General features: G+C 38.9%; 1 protein-coding gene across 1 annotated transcript in view; it reads left to right on the plus strand.

The window, feature by feature from the left end:
• The window catches only part of PRKN (parkin RBR E3 ubiquitin protein ligase), a 629,698-nt gene that overhangs the window by 145,651 nt on the left and 460,987 nt on the right, over positions 1-23,060 (plus strand). Inside the window, exon 5 of the mRNA XM_086460407.1 lies at positions 1,342-1,460. Within this exon, the coding sequence (XP_086316533.1) occupies positions 1,342-1,460 (119 nt within the window). The remainder of the gene's footprint in view (positions 1-1,341; positions 1,461-23,060) is intronic.

Here is a 23,060-nt window from a genome sequence, read left to right on the forward strand (position 1 = left end):
ACATTTCCAAAAACTTGAAAATGTGTTATAAAATTTCTTCCTTCAGCAGTGTACATCTTCTTTGAAGACATCTACATACTTTTTCTTAGAAAAAACATTTTTTGGATGACATAGTTCTCTGAAATTGGAAACTAGTTGCACATTTGTGGTAGGACACCTATGAATAGGTGTTAACGTGAAATTGATAGACATTTTCATTGGCAGAACACAGGGTCTGACCCTTATCCTGTGAAGGACATGTAAAAATAACGCAAGTCAGGTTTAAAGAAATTATTCCAGATCATATTTACTGTGGTAACATGTTAGGATTCAAATATACATAAAAAGTATATTGCTGATAAATGTAGGGAGAAGTAGGAGAATGAGGAAGCAGATAATGAAAACCTTATGACCTCTAAGGGACTGCTATTGATTCTGAAGTCCAACACTGTTAATGGGTCAAATCTCCACTACCATCCCTCTTGACATTGGGAAAAATATGTTAAAAACTTTTCTGGTCTCAGTTCAGCTTCTGATAATAAGCTTGAATCTCTGAACTTGGAGATGACTAGTCTAGGTTAAAACTATGCTATGAAACTTCCACCATTTTCTAAGGAATACTAATAGCTATTCTAAAAAGTGGTTTACTCAAAACAGTGATCAGGATTGCATGTGAAATCAAATTTATTAGCATTGCCCCAGGCTTACACAATTCTCTGCATATCATCTTTCTTTCCATAGTTTCACAGAACAGAATGTGTTTCATTTCATTTTCCTTGAAAATTTACTTGGCCTAATATCTTGGCAGCAGTTTACAAACTTTGCTAGGTTATACCGCTGCCAGCAAGAATAAAGAAATGGTTCCCAGTCTTCCATTAGTAAAACTAAATTTGCTAAATTAAATATTTGTTTTCTTGCTGTGATAGCAGTCAAACTGATCTTTTAAACTTCATCCAAGGAAATTTTCATGCAACTTGAACTCACTACAACTTGCAGCTAGACAAATTTAGACTAGAAATAAGATGCAAATTACGGAGAACTGGGCTAATCAGTCGCGTACATCACTTGCCAAAGATCACGGTTGGTGGTCATCAGTGGTAAGCTCAAACTCAAGACAAGATGCATTTTCTAGGAGTACTTCACCTATAACTATTGATCAAGAAGCAGGAAAGGTGTTAAGAAATAGACCAGGCAAGATAAAATGATCGCAATGCTGTCTTCAGGCCTTAAAATTGGTCAGCCTATTTTTTTTTTTTTACTTGTCACTTGTAGAGTCAAATAGAAACATTTCATGACAGTTTGTTACTGATTTTCAGTATACATCAAATGTTTTTGTTTGTTGGGTTTTTTTCTTCCTGACAGGTGCAGCTGGCTATAACAGTTTTTACGTTTTCTGCAAAAATTTCTGCCAAGCCGTGAAACCTGGGAAACTGAGGGTCCGCTGCAGTGTGTGTAAACAAGGAACACTGACGTTGGCAGGGGTAAGCTTTTTTGTTTGTTTATTTCAAGGTTTTGGAGTATATGGAAATAATATATCTAGTTTTGGCTATGTATTTATGTATTTCTGCTTAATGCTTTTCTTGCTGTGTATAACTCATAAGATTAGTTCAAAGGTTTGTGAGAATGTCACTCGTTTATCTCCATTATTTGCAGCACACACAAGGAACACATTGCAGACTAGAGCTTCAACCCTGTAGAGACATTCTTAGCTTTATATTTTAAGGACTAGTGACTAACTTGGTAGTATGCACAATGTATACAACTACCAACTACATGTGTGCTAAATAGTTGGAATTATAGACGCTTATACAAAGCATGGAGCATTTGTTAGGGCCACAGAAAGACCTGAATTGAAGTCCTGCTTGTGACCATTATGGACTGAGACAGGGAGGGATTAAGTGGCTGTGCAGTTGAAGATATTAATATCTCCAGCCTAGCTGCTGCACGTAAAGTCAAGGGAAAGTTGTTGTGCCAGGACTGAAAGTTAGTAGGAGATCTGTCAAGCTTCGTTTGCATCCTAAAATGGGAGAGTGTTGTTTGACTTGAGTATACAGTAGCGTGAAGTTTTGAAGGTTTTTTTTTTCTCTAAGTGCTGCTGAATTTCACTGGTTGTGCTACTGGGGAAGGAGAGTCCTTACTGTCTCATAAATCACACTATTTATCAACCAAGTTTCTTATGTGAGAGGCTTAGGTTTTGCAGGAGACTGCGCCTTGCTGTGCTACAGACTTGGGGGTGGGTGGGTGGGGAGCTTTCATCTTTGGCACATATTGAAGTGTTTAAATTTATCTTTGCTGTGATTTAAAGTGGTTAATTTCAGCTTCATGTTCTTGATGTAGCCCAGTGCTTCAATGTCTTTACACATAATAGTACCATGAGAACTATTAAAAACCCAGTTCCTATATTCTTATTGAAAAGAATAAACTGTAGCAATTCTTATACACAGCTAATTAAAAAACCTACAACAACAAACCCCCTCAAACTCTGCGTGCTATTCCTGAATCACCTGACTATCTCTGATTTATTTCAGAGGTTTGCAAGTGTTGCTTTTTGTGGTGTTCCAAATGAACAGATCCAAAAGTTGCATTTGAATTGTGTCAGTTTGGCCCTGGCCAGATGCCAGGTGCCCACCAAAGCCACTCTATCACTCTCACCCCCTCAGCTGGACAGGGGAGAGAAAACATAACAACAGGCACGTGGGTCAGATAAAGACGGTTTAATGAAGCAAATAGCTGCACATGGAAGCAAAAGCAAAACAAAAGATTTTATTCTCTACTTCCCATCGGCAGGTGATGTCCAGCCACTTCCCGGGAAGCAGGGCTCCGGTATGCGTAGCGGTTGCTCTGGATGACAAACACGAAACAAATGTCCCCCCCTTCTTCCTGTTTTCCCCAGCTTATATTGCTGAGCAGACGTCATGTGGTATGGAGTATCCCTTTGGACAGTCTGGATCAGCTGTCCTGGCTATAGCCCCTCCCAAGTGTTTACCCACCCCCAGCCTACTGGGGAAATGTTGGGGAAACAGCCTTGGTGCTGTGTGAGCCCTACTCAGCAGTAGTCAAAACACTGGTGTGTTATCTAGCTACCACTGCACAGCACGGTGAGGGCTGCATCTCAGGCAGACCCATTACATTGGTGGTTAGTATAGGCTTGAATCACATATAAATCAAGACACAAGAGAAGTTGCCATTAATGTCCATTTCCAATGGTATAATATTCATGATGGATAAAAACACAGATGATATTGTATTCAGCTTGAATACAAGCAGTCAGTGATGCTGAAAGACATTGCTGTTATCACTAGATGAGTTTGAACCTTGTGTGCTGCATGGACAGCACACAACGTGTGCTTTGCTAGACTCTGTGGCTTCCTTCGGCATGCCCACTTTTGGAAATGATGACTTTCACACCTGTGCTGTTTGGTTTGGAATCATTGTGTTCCTTGTATGAATTAGACTTAAATAAATTTCCAAACTTTTCAGTTTTTACAGTATCTGCTAAATAGTGTTCTTCATTTTGGAGACTTAAAAAAAAAAAAAAAAAAGAATCTCTTTATTGTCTCCCAAGAATTCTTCATAACTCCATGATAAAAACCCTATTGTAAAAAGTTCCAGTATGTCATATTTCTAAACACACTCTTTGTATCTGATTGTCTGAAATGTACGTGGGCCTACATTCTTTTGGCAAATACAGGGTCAATAACACAATAAATATACACAAGCTGATAATTTCCATTGAATGAGCAGAGTACAGCTGCTTCTTTTTTCTATTAGCATATTTTAGAGTAGATATGAAAAGAAAGTAGCTGGAAACTTGTAGTGGAAGCATTTACGATTTTGAAGATTGATTCAAAAAAACCCGTCTTTCAGAAGATTTGAGAAGGTACTTCAGCATAAAAGTACAAAGGAGAAAAGGGAAATAACTTTTAGAGAGTATCAAATGATAATTTTTTGTGTGTTTTAGTTTTTAAATAATGCTTGTCTATGAAAATAATTTCCACTTAAGGTTCTTGTTACTTTCTCCCCCAAACAAAGAAAATCAGTTATTATTCTTTTCCTCATGAATTCGAGTGGAGCACAGTAGTTAAGAACAGTGAGTGTGCTTTTCCAGCAGTTTGGGCTGGCAGTCCTCAGGACTTCCAAAGTGCAACATTTGCAATAAGGGTACGCTTATTGCTGTGAATGTGCTATGCAACAGTCAGTTTGTTTTATGAATACATACCATCTACCTCAGTGTGGGGTTATGAAGATTAGGTGCAGATTTGGCATGTGCCCGGCCCTTGTGACCTCTTTTCTTCTCACTTTCTGGTCCATCTTCTAGGGAGACAGAAAATAATTCCAGCTGGGGAAGCCTGAAATCTGTACTAAGCCCCATTTATTTTTCGGTACTGTGTAGAGACCTCTCTGCATTAATGCTAGGCAAAAGTGTGGTCCTCAACACAAGTGCGTTGTATCTTCTCTGCTTTCTTCAACGTACATCAGTCTACAGTAGACAAGGTCTGCCAGGCTGTAAACGTTACTGTCAATCTCTTGAATTTTGTGCACATGAAAAAAAAAAATCATGTAAGTTAGTGTATTACCCCAAACCCTCTATCTTTCCCTGCCAATCCCACTGGCCTATGCCAGTGATTGCTGATAGACATCTTCTCTACTGGTACTACAATTATTTTTTTCTTTTATAGAGAAATTATTTTTTCTATAAAATTAGAGAAATCTAATTCAATTATTATATTATTTTGTAGAGAAATTAGTCAAAATAAAGTTGACGTAAGGAAACTATAAAAAGCTTGTCTGTACCACTGTACTACTGATTTGTCAGCAAAGCCTGACCTTTACATGGCAACACAAGCAAGTTTCTTGAGAAGCTCTCTTGTGCCACAAGCAGCAAAGCACCGTGTAAGCCACCATTTGTTACATTAATTCTTTTATTGAGATTAAAGTGAATACCTGTGTAAAACCCACACAAAGCTTTGGGCAGCCTTAACTTACTCTACATGCTAATCCATTTCGTACCTAAGCCACAAATGACCAACCTAATTAAATTGAGCTTTCTTTTTTCATGGTGTTTTGACTGACATTTTAAAATATTACTTATTCATTTAAACAGTCTTATTCTAAAACCTTATTTAACTGTCATGCCTATTTGCATAGCATTATTTTAATATATGATGCTCAGAGTAAATTTATGATACTATACGAAATTAAAGAGCCCACTGTTTTTATTTTTACCAAAGACATCCATCTAAATATTAAATTTATAATTTTACAGTTGACACGTAGGTTGGCGTTTTATGAACATTTCATGACCTAATGCTTTATGGGAGATATATACCAGATTGATTTAATTATAGGGAAACATCAGTCACTGAAAAAGCATCACCTCTCCCTAGTTTCTCTAATTAATCAAGCACAAAAGCATGTCTGGAAAGATTGGAGTATGGGAGTCTTATGTAGACCACCTACAAGCCTGCTAGCAACTTTCTTCAAATAGATCAGAAATTTTAGTTGTTAGTTTCACACTGGTTTATATTTTTTGTTGCTTTTACGCTTCTAAAAATATTTATTTCGCATACATACAGTGCTGCAATTTGTTTCAGTAGCCATGATTCAGATAATAAGGACATTCCTCTTTCTAGAAAAAAAACAAAACCAAAAGAAACCACCAAAACACCTGATTATCACAGTCACACTTACAGTTCTTTTTTTGGAGCCATAGCAGTGTTAACGTTCACAGTGTTAACTCTATCGTGAAAAGGAAAATGCATATCTGCGAATGGAATGCCTGATTCTGCAAACTGGTATACACCAAGCTATGAACGTAAAGCACACTTCTTCAGTGTAACTGACTCAGTGACAGACTCCTGGTAGAGAGGACAATAACATTTGACTCGGTATCTATTTGTCATAATGAAAAATTGAACCAGAGTAAGAATCTTGATTGAAGTGCGGCAAATAAACTGGAGGGCTCCACACTCAGCCACTGGCGCTATATTGAGGCCGTTTCCACTGCAGGGACTTGTGACTCATTATTGTTTGGTAATGCTTCACATTGTGTCCTTCACAGTACTGATTGAGTTTTCAGTATATCCTCTATTACAAGCACCAAAGGTGTTTCGCACAGCTTCTTCTATAGTTTTCAAGTGTTCCTTAGAGCTCGCATTATTATTTCAGATCTTTTCAGGCTTGAGAAGTTATGTTCAGGTCTGATTTAACTCCCTGCAGCTGAGATGAGACATAGTTTCTGGTACTGCCCACATTTGGATTTTGTTCAGTGGATGGTGCATACAGTTCTGCTGTTGTCCCTGCCGTCCACACTCCCAAGGAGCCTCTTAAGTTCATGGGTTTCACTAAACTGTCTCTGTCACAGAACTGCTCTTTCATCATTTATCATATTAGGGATATTTCTTTCATCTATTGCTTTTCATCTTAAAGCTAACAAAGAAATGGACATTTGCTGAATTTTGTTTCTCTGGCACTATGAAAAGCTTGTCATTTCAGTAACTTGTCAGTGTAGGCTGTGTGGCACATCACAGTTCTGCAACAGAAAAGTGCTAGTGTCTTTCAAGGGCCTTCCAGTGACTGACAAATAACAGGTCATAGATCTTTTAAGTGGTCTTCCTAACAGATGATTGTGTAGTATTTGGAATTTGATACTTTTGTGTTTCCTAGGAAGAGAAAGATCTTTAATACAGTAATTTTCTTTGAGTTCTTACTTCCTAGCTCCATTTTAATTGCTTTATTTAAGTAGGGTGTTTTGGTTTTAATGAACACAAACTTAGCAGAGATTCTCAGTAATATAAAATAAAAAGGTAGTTTACTTTTGATCTGTCTTTTTAAAATATATTTGTGAAACTCCATTCTATAGTGCACTACCTCTAACCACTGGTTGTTTTGTATCACATATTTTTCCTGGAATATCCTGGCTTGGTGAGACAGAAAGAAAGGAGTAGCACTTGCTTCATCAGAGCAAGGCTAACTGAAAGAGAAAGGGACAAGTAACACCTCTGCAATTACGTAGCCCTTACCACTCCCGAGTCAGCTTCTCCCCACTGCTGGTTACCACTGCTGGGGTAATATTGCAAGCAGGTTACAAAACAATCAATTTGTCGTTTGAAGCTTAGCTGCAAAATAAACTCCTCTCAGTGGAATGCAATGTGATAAAGTGCGATCTCATTCACAGGCTGGGGAAATATTAAAAATGTGATTGAATTTTCGAGAATGGATGACACGGGTATTTGTCTCTCCAAAATTACATGTTTGCTGTAAGGGTAAAAATGTTTTTGATACATCTTAGCTAATGCATGATAAACACTGTATGTTAAAATACTTCTATTGAATACTGTGCGTAGGAAAGTTACCTTTGTAATGTGTCCTCCTTGGTCACACTAACAAATGTGAAACAATCATTTATTGTTGGATTCCTGCTAATGAATGTGGTAGTACCAAAATAGCTTAATTTCCCTGCATTTGGCTGACAAAAGTAGTATTTACAGGAAATTACACATATTCAGTATATGTGCTTCTTTCTACATAAATAATGAAAAATGTCTCAATTCTGACATGTAAATTACCACCACTGGGCACTGATGTTAATGCAGTTTTGAGAAGACCAGGGTAGAGAAAAAGAGCTCTTAGAACTCTTTTTTCAAGGTTTCCACAGATTCAGGAAATACTGTATTGGTTATATTGTCAGCATACTTCATCATAAACCTGTTTTTTTTTCCTAGCGAGCCAGTGCTTTTTGAGAGTCTTAAGCTACATATATGTTATTCTGTTGTGTAGCCCAAGCCCAGATTCACCAGGATGCCAGAGAGAAATCAGGCATATTCTGACCCTCTCCCTGCCTGCTACACAGGCAAATGTACTGTTTTGTTCAATCATTTCTCTCATGACCTGATCTGATGGTGACAGGCCTGCTGAATATGAATTGCTGAGACTTCTAGTGCAGGACTTTATTATGATAGTAAGTCCTGTCTCCTAGTGGTGTTTGTAGTTCATGCCCAATTCCATGCTAAACTAGATATAAAACCTGTATCTGTCATATCCATTAGATAATTTGAACAGTTTCCAATAACACAAGCTGTCTTAGAAAGGGATAGATTTTCCATCATAGCAAAGGAGAATGTATCACTAATTGGCCTGACCAAGGAGGCCAATATTTTTAGTATTTTTACTGTAGTTCTGCAGGTGCCATCCTCATAAGGCATTTGTGTCATCCACTCTTCCTTATTGCTCTCCTGTGCTTGCAGTGACTTGGTGCAGGGCATCAGCATTAAATAAATTTAGTGCTGAGCTGACCCAGAATCCAGCATTACCGGTGGGGCTTAGGTCCTAAGAATGATCGTGTGGGGTCTACAGTTCTGATTCTGCCATTGCTCAGCCAGTGTCTTCATTGCTTTTAGTAATATGAATGTCAGAAGAAAAAAAAAATAATGCCTACATTTCTACCTTAAAAAGTCTGTTTTCATTTATGATATGTTAAATTCTGCCAAATCCTGCTGCACATTGGGGAGACTGCTCCAACAAATGTTCCTCAGGCCTGTTTAAGTTACTTTGGCATTTATTACAGGATTAAGAAATCTCAACGTTGGGTGACTGCAAAATTATTTTATAACTATTTTATTTCTTCTTCACTTCTTTCTTTGGCTCTGGGTCTCACTTCAAACTGAACCCCTTAAAGGACAGCCTCATTCTTGCACTCGCCTTATGTAGTGACACTGCCATTGAGGCTGGCCTCCAAAGTGCTAAACTCCATGGGAAAACGAGAACAGTTGGGAGGATTCAGAAGACTTGATATAGTTTTATTCAGGCTTTTGGCTGCCTCTTTCGTTTCTTTTTCCAATATCCCTCAAGACAAATTTCACTACTTTGGACATTGATTGTTTAATTTATGTACATGCAGTAAACAAAACCAAATGCATACTTGATTTATGAAGAAAATTATTCCATCCATTCCAAAAGACAGGATCAGTGATTCTTTGATGCAAAATAAACTTTGCAAAGGAAATGGTTTTGCCTCTTTGTTGAAAAAGTAACATAGTTTTTTCTTTCATTTTAATGGGATAAAAAAGTATTATTTTAACATCTAATTCTCTTAGAAGCTCTGAGATATCTATGCATGATTTATAATGTTTATTGCAGTATGTGTTTGCAGTGAGATTACATGTTATAAAGCTGGAAAAAAAAAAAAAAAAAAAACAATTATTGGAAAGAGGGAAAATTATTTCAGTGTTACTTACCACTTCAAGCCATGCTGTGAAATAAAACCGCCCTTTAATGTGGACCCTAAAGTGGTTTTCTCCAGCCTGGGTGACAACAGTCATAAATGAAAAGGAAAACAGTAACAAATTTACCTTCAGTTTAGACTTTTTCATGAGTCCCTGAATCAAATGTCTCATGAACACTTTTTGCCAGAGAAGATTAGGTGTGTGTCTGGGAATATAGATAGTGTTCAGTGTATCCTGTCCTCACAGTTGCTGTGATATCACAGAAGCGCAGACTCACAGACTGGTTGAAGTTCTAAGGGACCTCTGGAGGTCATCTAGTCCTACCTCCCTGCTCAAGCAGGGCCACTTGGAGCCGGTTGCCCAGGACCATGTCCTTTTGAATATTTCTGAGGATGGAGACTCCACAGCCTCTCTGAGCAACCTGTGCCAGCTCTCAGTCACCCTTACAGCAAAGAGGTTTCTCTGTATGTTCAGCACCTCCTGTGCTTCAGTTTGTGCCCATTGCCTCTGGTTCAGTCATTGGACATCTCTGAAAAGAGCTGGGCTCTGCCTTCTTTACATCCTTCCTACAGATATTTATACATATTGGTCATAGAATTGCTGTAAAGAGGATCCAGGAGATTATAGGTCCATCAGTCTTACTTCAATCCCTGGGAAAGTTATGAACTAATCCTCCTGGGGCCTATCAGAAGTCAAATGAAGCATGCGATTGGGAAAAGCCAGCATGGATTCACCAAGCACACGTCGTGCTTGACAAACCCAATCACCTTCTACGACAAAGTAACCTGCTCAGTTGACATGGGGTGAGCAGTGGACGTTGTCTAGCTATCTGGATTTCTGCGAGGGTTTCTATATGGTTCCCCACAGACTCCTCCTAGAGAAACTGATATGTTATGCTCTAGACAAGTGATCTGTGTGGTGGATGGGGAATGGGCTGACAGGCTGCACCCAGAGGGTGGTAGTAAATAGCTCTTTTTCAAACTGCCAAGCTGTCACAAGTGAGGTCCCCCAGTGATCAATATTGGGCCCAAGGCTGTTTACTATCTTAAGTGATAAGTGATCTGGATGATGGGATCAAGCGTACCTTGATCCAGTTTGCTGATGATACCAAACTGAGTGGAGAAGTCCACTCAGTGTGCTGGCTGAATGGGGAATTCCACACTGGTAGTACTGTGTTCAGTTTTGGTCCCCGCTATACAAAAAAGCTGTGGACAGGCTGGAGAGGGTCCAGAGAAGGGCCACAAAGATGAGCAAAGGACTGGGAAGCCTGCCACATGAGGAAAGGCTGAGACAATTGGGTTTGTTCAGCCTTGAGACAAGAAGGCTTAGGGGAGACCTTATCTCCATGTTCCAGGTATTTAAAGGGTGGCTACAAAGAAGATGGAGACTCCCACTTTACAAGGACCCACATGGAAAAGATGAGGGGTAATGGGTACAAGTTACTCTTTGGGATATTCCAATTAGATGCAAGAGGAAAATTTTTCACAATGGGAACAATGAGCCATTGGAATAATCTCCCCAGGGAAGTAGTGAATTCCCCAACACTGGACACTTTTAAGATTCACCTGGACAGAGTGCTGGGCCATCTTGTCTAGACCGTGCTTTTCCCAAGAAAGGTTGGACCTCCTTGAGGAAATTGAATCTATGATTCTATTGTATGAATGATGTTAAAATGGCATAGCTAAAATGGCACAAAATTTGGACATAGACACACATTAAGTTTTTCAAGCAAGAAGTGGTTGAAAATATTTGACTTGATAAAGTATCTAATAGCATTAGAATTTAAAAAATAATTCTCTTCATGGAAAGATTTTCATTAAAATAAAATTTCAGGCTTCGTCTCCTAAAACAATCAGTACTGAGAGACAGGGATCTCCTTTTTTACACCAAAAACTATTCAGCCCAAGCCACTGAATACCTGAATCTAAGCCTTATGTTGTTTGTATATACTGGTATTTAAACTCACTGTTTGGGCAGAAAGATGAAGACAGTAACTGCAACTATAAAGACATTTCCTAGCCCATCTTGACATTCCTGGCACTGATAGTAAGTTTAAGGATTTTAGACCTTATGACAATAAGCTTTGATGTTAAAGCTTGCTCAAGCTTTAACCAGTACCCATCTGTTCAGATTGTGCCTTGCTGCTTTTACTGATACTTAAAAGTATTCTTTCCTGAACTGTGGCTCATGAACTACGATATCTGTACCACTAACCTGCTACAAGCATTAACTGTTCTTGTTGCTGCATCTACTCTTGGTGATATTTGAGCAAACTAAGTTTGGGTAGCCCTACCAAGGGCAGTCTGTGTTTCTGGTTAAGATAGGTGTGCACACTGTCATAAAACATGAGCAAAGAGAGTATCAGTGGCATACAGTGGTATGCATGTGCTCATCAGCTGTTTATGATCTGATGGTGGAAGCATTTTGCAATTGTTTTGAATTTGTCTGTACATCGCCAAGTTCTTTTTTTTTTTTTTTTAATTTTTATTTTGAATTCAGGCTGTATTCATTAGAATCAGTATGTTTTGCATGTCCATATTTCCATAAGCATCCCTCGTGCTGTTGAAAGAGTCAGCTCAGATTGACAGAAGTTACCTGTTTCAGAGTAAGGCACTGCATTTTAGCCAGTGCCTCAGATTTATGTAAAGAGCACCAAGAGATGTTTTTGCTAGCTTTCTTCCATCTACCTCTGCACGTAGCCTGCCATCTGAGAACACTGCTGTCTCATCCCTACCCAGGAGTGTCGTCGAGAGTAATGTCCATAACTTTGAAAAATAAGTATATTTTTCTACCAAGGGTAGCATTAATTGTCTGTTACTGATATAGATGTCATAGACAGTAGGGCATGCTCTCAGAATATCAAAAAATATTTCCCTAAAGTATGTTAGTCCTCTCTTGGGTTGCGGTTTGGCTGTCTGCTCATACACTACCACCTGTGCAGCTAAGAGGATGTACAATTTTTCACTGTCCTCATCTGAACGACACGTTCATTCTGGGTGTTAATATTCTGTCTGTATATTTTGGTTTGCTTGATTTTAAAAATTTGGTTTCAGATGGAAGAAATTAATTCCCCTGAAGTTAGGTTTTTCATTTCAACCAGGTCTAATTGCTTTCTTTCTTTTGAACTAGCAGACTCAGGCAAATAGGCAAGAATGTGTTTAACCCAAGCTTTGCCTAGCGTTTTATATGGTGCTTAAGAGTGGGAGAATAATTTTGTTTGAATATTCAGTCTCTTCTGGATCTGTAGATATACCTGGTTTAGCTCTGATCCAAAACATCCAAGCTCCTTCTAAATATGGTTAGGAATAATTTCATACAATTTCGTAAAAAACAGTCACCAAACTGAAAGACTGTCTGATTACCTGCATGAGTCTGGACCCTCATGGAGCTTTCTATCAACATGAAGTTACCAGATTAAGCCTCTGCCCGAAGTGTTGCAGTACTTTTGGTGAGAAGTAAAATGAATTTAAAATAGTGCAATCAGATGCTGTCAGGTGGAACAGTTTATCCATCTCCTGCCTTATAGGATATAAATCAGTTCAGTGGATTGTAAGATGACGAGTTGAGAGTTGTTTTTATTCTGGACTAATAGGAAAGGATATTTAAATGCTCTGTACATTTTGTACAGTATTAAAAATCCTTAAAAGGAAAACCAAACGAAAGTCAAAATACCATCTCACGTAAGCAAATGTGCTTCCATTGTGCAATAGTTATATTTTATATTTTACTTTTTTACTTGGCATTTCAAGCAATGCATTTATTATGTCCTGTCATACATGTTTTTTTTCATATAAGACAATGCCAGAAAATGCCATAAATTCTTGATAGCAATGTGCGGGATTATTTACTGAGGACAGAATTTAAAAATAAACTAATGTTGCCTCAGTCTCAGGCTTTTGGAACAGTGTCAAGAGACATTTTGTTCATTTTCCTCTTAATTTGCCTGTGGGTCTTGACCTCATGATGATAATTCCTTAACATGCATTCATAATTATTCAGTTGATGTTATAGTACGTTAGACCTGGTTTCACCCTATCACTGTGGCTAACCCAATTAAGAGGAATGCAGGACAAGGCTGCTCAGGCTCTAGGCTGAGATCAGAAATGGGAGCCAGCAGGTTGCTTCTTTGGTTCTGCTGTCCCCTTCTGCATCAGTGCTGCATTTTTACTGATTTAAAAAGCTGTTTCCTGAAATTCAGGTCCACTGATGAAGACTAAGATTGCTGACTTTGGCGTTTAGTCGAAACAGAAATTTAAAGAGGAAATTAGAATTCATAAGCTTTATTTACTTCAAACAGCATGAAATAGTTAGATTAAGGTTATTTTAACCTCTGAGCCTGTTTTAACACTACAAATGGTGTCATTTTATTTAAAGTATTTGTACTCTGCTGGAAAACTTTTCAGTTTGACTCTTAAATTTCTCTTCTGTTTTTACTTCTTTTTAGCGTATCTCAATTTGTAAATTCCATTAAAGAGAATTGACATTTTATAGCTTTCTTCTTTAAAATATAAACGACATACTTGAATCTTAAGTTTCTACAGTGAGCAGGATCTTCCTGTACACTTCAGGGAGGCCACATAGTTAGCTATGATCTGTTTTTCCCTGTAGTCTCTAATAAAATTAATTAGGGGGACTTGAGTGTTTGTGTCTGTATTAGGTGAAAAGGAGAGGGAGGAGGTGGGAGAGTCAAAAATAAGTAGTACAGATACTCATTTTGTGCTGGCTGGCTATGTTTCTGCATGAACAGTAACATGTCACAAGAAAACGAAGGTAAAATTTGGTATGGGTCCTGTTATATTCTGATAAAATCATGACTATTCTTTCCTAATGCTAAATTTGTTGAATGCCAGTTCGTCCATAACTATAATAAAACCAGCTAATGCATAAATGAATTCTGGCAATTTTAAATAAAATTTTAAAACCTGATATGACAGGGAAGAATGCTAAGAGGTAACCAAGTGTGTAAACACTAAATGAAGGATTATCCTTATTTGCGAAAAATCCATTCCAGCGAGAAATTGAATTGGGGGCTTCTCTCAAAAAAGAAGGGCTACTGTAGCTAGTGAGCCAAATCAGTGCCTGATTTTATTCCCTGTACAATAATAAGCTTATGTGAGACCCATAAACAACATACAAATGAGAATAAATGTAACTGAGTACTCTGCTCCCTCCTCTTTAAATATTCTCCTGCAAATAGTAAAGTACTGATTATGCCAAACTTTTAAAACTGGATGTGATCAAGCGTATTAGGAGTGATGCAGTTAATTTGTTAGAGCATATTGCATGAACAGCCTCACCTCTTCTCTGGTATTTTTACTTTGCAGGAAGGATTTTCTGTACAAAGCCCATATGAGTGATATATGCATAAAACAACTAACACCTCTAAAACAGTAAAACCTGTATTTATTAGTCTTTCAACTGAAGAAAGGAGATTATACCTGATCAGTGAAAACAGCTGGTCCAGAACCTAGTCTTTGTCAGTATTTTAAATGATGTAAGAGGTTAAAGATAAAGAAAAGACTACAAATCTCTGTGCCACTGATACTGACTTTTAATGGGCCTCAGCAATGTGTAGCAAGCAATTTCAGAAACTAGACCTGTAAAAAATTAGACGTCAACAATCTTGGCACTAGTTTACTGTAAATAGATGCATCCCACTTAGAAAACCAATTTGTATTAGACTTAACTGTCTGCATGTACTTTAATTCTACATAAACCTTCTCCAATTATACAATGTTCAGAAATCCAAAAGCTGCTGGTGAAAGCTAAGACAGTAGATCACATTCTGGGACAGGCCCTTTTTAATAAGTAAACTCTAACCTTCCTGTAATGTCAGGAAGGTAAACCGTCGCAATGCACGAAGTGCTCTCCCAAATGCTGTGTCTTAGGCAAAAAAAGACAAGTGTTGTAGCAACTGGTATAGAACACACACACACACAAAAAAAAAAAAAAAAAAAAAAAAAAAAAAAAGTGAAAAAGAAGGAGAAAAACATATGGATCTTCTCCTTTTCAAGTGCAGATTGTTGGGGCTGGAAGTCTATCACTTAGTCACTGTGTTCTCCATTTGACCATATGGTTGAAAAATCTAGTGGAGTGGTATAAAAACCCTAGTTCTCCTTGTGGAACCAAAATATAGTAGAATAAAGTGGAAAAAGGAGAGGATGTATTTTATTCATTCTTGCTGTTAGACAATTTTTAATATGTTTTATTTTTAATGGCTTTGGTATTTTATGGCATCTATATCTATCTCTCAATATTTGACTCTGTTGCTGTCTTTGTCCTTGAAATATATGGGATGAAATCTCTAACTATGCCCCCTAAATTTAAGCTGAAATTACAAGGATTTTTCTACCTAATTCCAGTACTCTTATAGCTGTACTCCATACACAGCTAAAACTCAGCAGAATGCAACACACCTCTTAGCAAGGTATCTTGTATGTGTGCAAAAAATTGGAAGTACACAGGTGGAAAAGAAGTTATTTTGTGGTCTGCTTCAACCTTAGCTATCCTGCTAAAATCTTGATAAATTTACTTATAATCAGTCTCCATATGTGTGCTGGTTTTGGCTGGGATAGAGTTATTTTTCTTCACAGTAGCTGGTGTGGGGCTGTGTTTTGGATTTGAGCGCTGAAAACAGTGTTGATAACACAGGGATGTTTTCATTACTGCTGAGCAGGGCTTACACAGAGTCGAGGCCTTTTCAGCTCCTCATCCCACTCCACCAGTGAGCAGGCTGGGGGCACAGAAGAAGTTGGGAGGGGACACAACCAGGACAGCTGACCCCAACTGACCAAAGGGATATTCCACACCATCTGACGTCATGCTCAGCATATGAAGCTGGGGGAAATGTTGGTGGGGGGCTACTACTCAGGGACTGGCTGGGTATCAATTGGTTGGTGATGAGCAATTGTTTTCATTTGCATCACATGTCTTGGGTTTTATTTCTCTCACTTTGTTGTTTTCCTTTTCCTTACAATTTATTATTATTATTATTTTATTTTATTTTAATTATTAAACTGTTTTTATCTCAACCCATGCATTTCCTTACTTCTGCTCCTCCGGTTCTCTCCTCCATCTCACTGCAGTGGGGGAGTGAGCAAGCAGCTGTGTGGTGCTTAGTTGCCGGCTGGGGTTAAACCATGACACTATGAACAAAAAAGGACATGACTGTCTGTAGCAAGTCCTTGTCTATCCCCCTGCTCTTGCTTTGCAAACAGAAATCAAGAGAGAAGGGATAATGCAGACACAGATGAGGACTTTTGTGGTGAGGGGAGAGTTTAGTGTGTGTGTAAAATCTCTTTCAAATGGAGATCGTGAGGGAAGAGGTCTCTCAGTCCATGTGTACATCAGAATAAAATTTCAGCTTGGGAGTATTTGAAGAGAATCATGTTGGGATGGTCTCTTTTGGACTAATATCAACAGATAAGCAGATTGGATCTAAAAGAGCATCTTACTTGGCTTCAACTATGTCACTTTACAGTTACAGTCTACTTTTAGTGAAGTGTAAAATCACGCAAATAACAAGATCCATGCAGTGTGACTTGTAACTGCAGGAAGTCTCCCTGGCTATGGCTCTCTTCAGGAACCAATCTCATTGTGCAATGGTAGGGGACACTGATACAGAGAGACTTACAATCTGTTTACAGGGGTATTTTATAATAAACAAGAATGTTGTTTTCTCTTTATTTTGACAGATTGTTTTATCATAGAATCATAGAATGGTTTGGGTTGGAAGGGACCTGTAAAGCATGTCTAGTCCGACTCCCTACAGGGACCAGGGACATCAACTAGATCAGGTTGCTCAAAGCTCCGTCCAACCTGACGAATGTTTCCAGGGATGGGGCTTCTACCACCTTTCTGGGCAGCCTGTGCCAGTGTTTCAACACCCACATTGTAAAAAAATTTCTTCCTTATATCCAGTTTAACTCTACCCTCCTTTAGTTTGAAACCATTACACTTCGTCCTATCGCAACAGGCCCTGCTAAAAAGATTGCCCCCATCTTTCGTACAGGCCCCCTTTAAGTACTGAAAAGCGGCAATGTAAAGTCTCCCCAGAGCCTTCTCTTCTCCAGGCTGAACCTCAACTCTCTCAGCTTGTCCTCATAGGGAAGGTGCTGCAGCCCCCTGATCATCTTCATGGCCCTCCTCTGGACCTGCTTGGGCAGGTCCATGTCCTTCTTGTGCTGGAGGCCCTAGAGCTGAACACAGCACTGCAGGTGAGCTCTCACAAGAGTAGAGTAGAGGGACAGAATCATCTCCCTCAACCTGCTGGCCACGTTTCTTTTTCTGCAGCCCAGGATGTGGTTGTGCATACTGTTGTGGTTCTGGGCTGTGAGTGCACACTGCTGACTCGTGTCCAATTTTTCATCCACCAGCACCCCCAAGTCCTTGGTAGGGCTGCTCTTGATCCACTTATCCCCCAGCCTGTATCTGTGCTTGGGATTGCCCTGACCCAGGTGCAGGACCTTGCACTTGGCCTTTTTGAACCTCATGAGGTTCACATGGGCCCACTTCTCAAGCTTGTCCAGGTCCCTCTGGATGGCATCCCATCCCTCAGGCACATAAACAACACCACTCAGCTTAGTTTTATCTGCAAACTTGCTGAGGGTGCGCTCAATCCCACCGTCAATGTCATTAATGAAGATGTTAAACAGCACTGGTCTCAGTAGGGACCCGTGAGGGATGCCACTCAGCACTGATCTCCATCCGGACATCAAGCCATTGACTACTACCCTCTGGATGTGACCATCCAACCAATTTGTTATCCACTGAACAGTCCACCCATCAAATCCATGTCTCTCCAAGTTAGAGAGAAAGATGTTGTGAAGGACCGTGTCAAAGGCCTTACAGAAGTCCAGACAGAAGACATCTGTAGCTCTTCCCTTGTCCACTGATGTAGTCAGTCCACCATAGAAGGCGACTAGGTTGGACAGGCAGGACTTGCCTTTGATGAAGCCGTGCTGGCTGTCTTGAATCACCTCCCTGTCCTCCATGTGCCTTAGCATAGCTTCTGGGATGATCTGTTCTGTGATCTTTCCAGGCACAGAGGTGAGGCTGACAGATCGGTAGTTCCCAGGGTCCTCCTTTCTGCCCTTTTTGAAATTGGATTTTACGTTTCCCTTTTTCCAGTCACCAGGGACTTTACCTGACTGCCAGGACTTCTCTACTGTCATGGACCGCGGCTTGGCAACTACATCAGCCAATTCCTTCAGGACTCTGTGATGCATCTTGTCAGGTCCCATAGACTTATGTATATTCAGGTTCCTCAGGTGGTCACAAACCTGATCTTCTCTTTCATTGGGAAAGCCTACTCCCAAAACCCATGTTTATTCATGGTCCAAAAATCATAATGTTACTGTACACAGGCTCTTCTTATGTATGCATGAATATACAGTATTTCTGCATGGTTGATTAACCATGTACTGTAAAATATCTTTCCAGCCATTAGTAACTGAATTAAGGTACATAGAGACCTTGAAAGTTCATGAAAGACAGAGGGCCTTATTCTCAATCACTTATACCTATTTTGCGTTACAGTAAAACTTTTAGATCCGTAATAATTGACTTGAGTGAAGTTATACTTCCTCCTCATCCATAAAAGTGAAAGGAAAATTAATCCTCTCTAAAAAATTAATATTCAAAAGTTTTACTTTCCTCTCCGTCACCTTTGGAAATTATTTTGGGTGAAGGAACCCTTTCCTGCTTTTGTATTGTGGTAGAAACTTTTCACCATGATTTTCTATCTTACTAATAGGGTTTAGAAAAGAATAGTATTTGCTGCAGCAGTTTCTCGGCACTGTAACAAAGCCACAAACTACAGCCTACAACTTCTGTGACTGCTGTAGTAGCAGAAACTATCATGTGGAACAGTTAAAGAGCAGACCCCATTGGTTAAATTGACCTGTTTGCTATACACGTGTTTTCAGTTCAGGTGCCAGTAACGAGGATGGAGTTGAAAATTTCTCTTGTGAGAAACATAAATCTGGCATTAACTATGCCAAGAGATTTACAAAAATGGTAATTTAGCTTCCTAGTTTTAGAGTCACCACCTGTCTGCACTTGGATTTGGGAATTAATTTTTATTTTCTAGCCTGGTGTTTGCCAGTGAAATAATCCTCATGGATTATAGAGCAAAGCAGAACTTCATCCTACATTGGCTGTTGTAGCTGAGCTTCCTAACCCCAGTGATACATGCCAGCATTGTCTTCAACCTTAGTGCTGAAGGGTCAGCTGTAAAACACTTTCTAAAGATGCTGTAAAGTAAATCTGTTAAAGGTATTGTAGTTGTCATCTGTCTTCTCCCCCCGCCCCGGACCAGGGACATCACTTTCAGAACATATGGTTTCCCTCAACAAATAAGCTACCATAATGCCAAAGTTACCTCTCTTCCTTCTGTATTACCAGTTCTGCTTTTCAGCTCATCAGGAATTTGTATGTCCTCTGTTTATGATTTAGGGATTTAAGGAGAGAGTCTGTTTATTTATCCAGGAAGACACTTTTTTCTTTCTCTGTGAGATAACAGTGGAATTCTTTACATTTGCAATGTATTTTTCTTTCTAAAGGAAAAGAAGATGTTTTGTACTCTGGGTGTCTGTGTGTGAATATAATAAACACACACGGGGAGAGAAAGACTTATAAATTAAAATATTGAAATCCATTGTGGGATAAGAGAGATAAATCTTAACCAGACTCCATATATCTCTTCACTGCAGACAGCAGTGTAGGGTAGATATACTACAGTGTGCTAACTTTGGTGTATCTAACTTGCTGGCTTGGACCCCAGAAGCAGAACTCAGTACTGGCCAGCTGACCCCACTTCTCTGATATGTGTGTAGCCTCTGTTGACCTCCAACTTGCTCTTTCTAAACTCCTATCAGTACCTACTGCAGCCCTTTTAAAGGTCTGGCATTCCAACATCTACTCGTAGGAATGGCCTACTCGTAGGAATAAAACCTATTTTTTATGAAAAACAGAGTAGGATCTTCAGCATCCCGTTACACAGGATGAGCAGGCAGTTCTTTCCTGTTTAAAGTCTCGATTAAAAGTTAATAAATTTATTAAATACACTTTATTGAATTTAGCTGCATTATCTCTGAGAGATGGAGACCGAGGAGACTTACAGACTTACAGGAAGTAGAGTTCTAGGATATGGATCAGTCCTTAAGCTTAGAATCTTCACCCATCTCTTTCAGCAGGAGAGAAAGGAGTGGGTCCTTGGTTCCTCAGTAGTAAAATGTGTTTTCCTCCCTTGGTAGGCACTGAGGAATTTACTTCAGAACTGGACTTGCTGTATTTGATGTATTTACTAGCAGAAAGGTATATAAGAAAGGAGACAACAGAGAATTTGTAATTACAGGAAGCAGAGGGATAGATGTTGATAGGCGTAAATAAAAACAAAATGCCCTTTCTTCTCCTCCCCTTCCCTCATTCCTTTCTCTCCCCGCTGGTGACTTCTGAGGTCTCATTTTTTGTTCCTAATCTGTACTCTGTCTGCACTGTACTCTGTCAGCTGTCTGCATCTTATTTGCAGGCAAAGTGAACCATCTGCATTTACTCGCTCTGATTTTGCTTTTGCCCTACTGTCAGAATATAATCTGGCTAACCCTGTATGTTCACATAGGAATATACAATCTACACGCTGTAATGATGGTGTGATAATTATTAAAGAAGTTAATGTTTTACAGAAAATATCAAAAATATTTGTATTTAATCACAAACTGGCAGTCAAGTCAGTAGCCTGTTTTTAGAACCCAGGCTTCTGTCAGTAAATAGTTCTTCACAGCTAGTTTTCTAAAAATAAGGCTATCTAGTCAGAAAATTTTAGCTATAACTCATTATACAAAAGTGTGCACAGGAGAACAACAAAAATTTCTCTCTCTTACCTTTATTTTGTCTCAGTTTTTAATGCGTAGTTGTAATCAGGGAGGAAAGGAGAAACTAACTTCACTGCATTGAATACTGAAGGAAAGAAATGGAAGCAACCACTTCTCAAGCGAGTTTATTGCTTTTTAATTAGTGCCTGTGGGAAGATACTTTGCCATATCAGTGCCATTTGTACTAGTACTATCTTGAAACAGTGATGTGCAAAATCTCTCCCACGTGCCCCACCATCTTCTGTAGCCCCAGAGCAGATGTACATAAATAAGTAATGGAAAAGCTAGAAAACAGATCCAATCATGCCTGCTTTGCTGTTGCCTGATTAAGGAGAAAAAAGGGGGAAGGATACAGAGGAAGATGAAAAGTATGTACTTCATAAATTCACTGTAACAGCTGTTGTATGAAACACGGGGATTTGCTATTCCACATAGCACAGGACGGAGGCAAAACTTGCAAGAGTATATTTCTCTATGTAATGAGGTAGGCAGCCATGCGGTTAAATCATTTGCTTCCCTGGGACACTGCTGGGTTCTTTGCCATTGCATTTAACTGCTCACAGGTACCGGAGTGTCATTCTCACCTTCTTTATTATAATTTTTCCCCTTGTACTCCCCAGTAAATGGGAAGTTTTACAGTGGAGCAGCTGTTGGCAAAACCGTTGACCTAAAATAAAGCAGTCAGTATCTTACAAACAGTTGGTCAAAGCCATGTCAAACTTCTGGGTATAAGAAAACAGAAACGGTGGTGGGATGACAACTGTTTGCTCAGGAACTGTTTTGGAAAATATTATTAGGCTTGTGAACAACTACTGCCAACTTAGTTTTCCTGTTCACCCAGCTGCATTTCCAAAGACAATCTTAACTATTCTATTGAAAGCCGAGTAGGGCATTGAGAAAGTAGGATATTCTCTATGAATTAAAAGGCTTTCACAATAAAAAATATACTTAAAATAATTGCTGAAGGCTTCAAGAGTTTGTATAGAAGTAAAAATCAAGGTTTTTTTAATACAGAATCAAGTTGTTAGTTAAAAACTTTGATGTTTTATATTAAATCCTGGGATACAGGTGAGTTTGGACAAAAAATCATCGGTATAACACTGATTTTACTTCAAAACCAAGTCAACTTAGTAGTTAAAAAATATTTTGCAGTCTCTTTTTGGCTGAAATAAGGCAACCTGAAATGTGTGTAAAAAACTGCCTCGTGCAGTGTCATAGGCCTGTGAGGTAACTGTAGCATGTCAAGTTGAGTGCATAGTTTTGATTTAAAACTGTGGTATCACATCTGTTTTCTGAAATTATTTAAGTTTCTAACAATGTTTCTTTTATTCCTAACCATGGCAATTAAATTAGTTCTTGAAAACCAGGAATCCAAAACAATCTGTGCTCTGTTGTCATTGCTGTGACACAGCACTGACTGCATTTCTTTCATCAAGATTTTAAAATAAAGACAATACATGGAGCCAGTCAAACACACAAGGGTAAAACTTCTGGCTGCCATTGTGGTTGTCCTGTCGCATGGGTTTGCTCCATGTTTTCAAGTGTATTTAATGTAGAGTGCAGAATATAAGAAATGGAATGATCTCGTCAGAGTGTTTATAATTAAATATTTTTTACCCAAAAGGCCATACTCATTATTTGTGTAAATATGTACTTAGAGAGGTTTGTTCATATACTAAAAATCTCTGTGGACCAATCTGGCAGATTTTATCTGTCCTTTCTAGTGGAAATCTTTTCTGTTGATGCCCGGATCATGATTCCAGTAATAAGTTTTGACTAACCATCACAGTATACAGCTTTTCAAACTACTCGAGTGCAGATTGTGTATTTTATAAAATACACGTTTGGTGGTTTTTTCCAAGGTACATATTTTAGCTACTGGATAACCTAAGGTTAGTAAAGGAGCATAAGGAAGCTTTTAAACCTCTAAGTCAAGAATGAGGTATGTTAATCAAGTACTTCAGAAAAATAGACTTAGATTTTG

The sequence above is a fragment of the Leptosomus discolor genome, chromosome 2 (genome assembly GCF_034619465.1).
Source record: "Leptosomus discolor isolate bLepDis1 chromosome 2, bLepDis1.hap2, whole genome shotgun sequence".
In the NCBI taxonomy this organism is placed as follows: domain Eukaryota; kingdom Metazoa; phylum Chordata; class Aves; order Leptosomiformes; family Leptosomidae; genus Leptosomus; species Leptosomus discolor.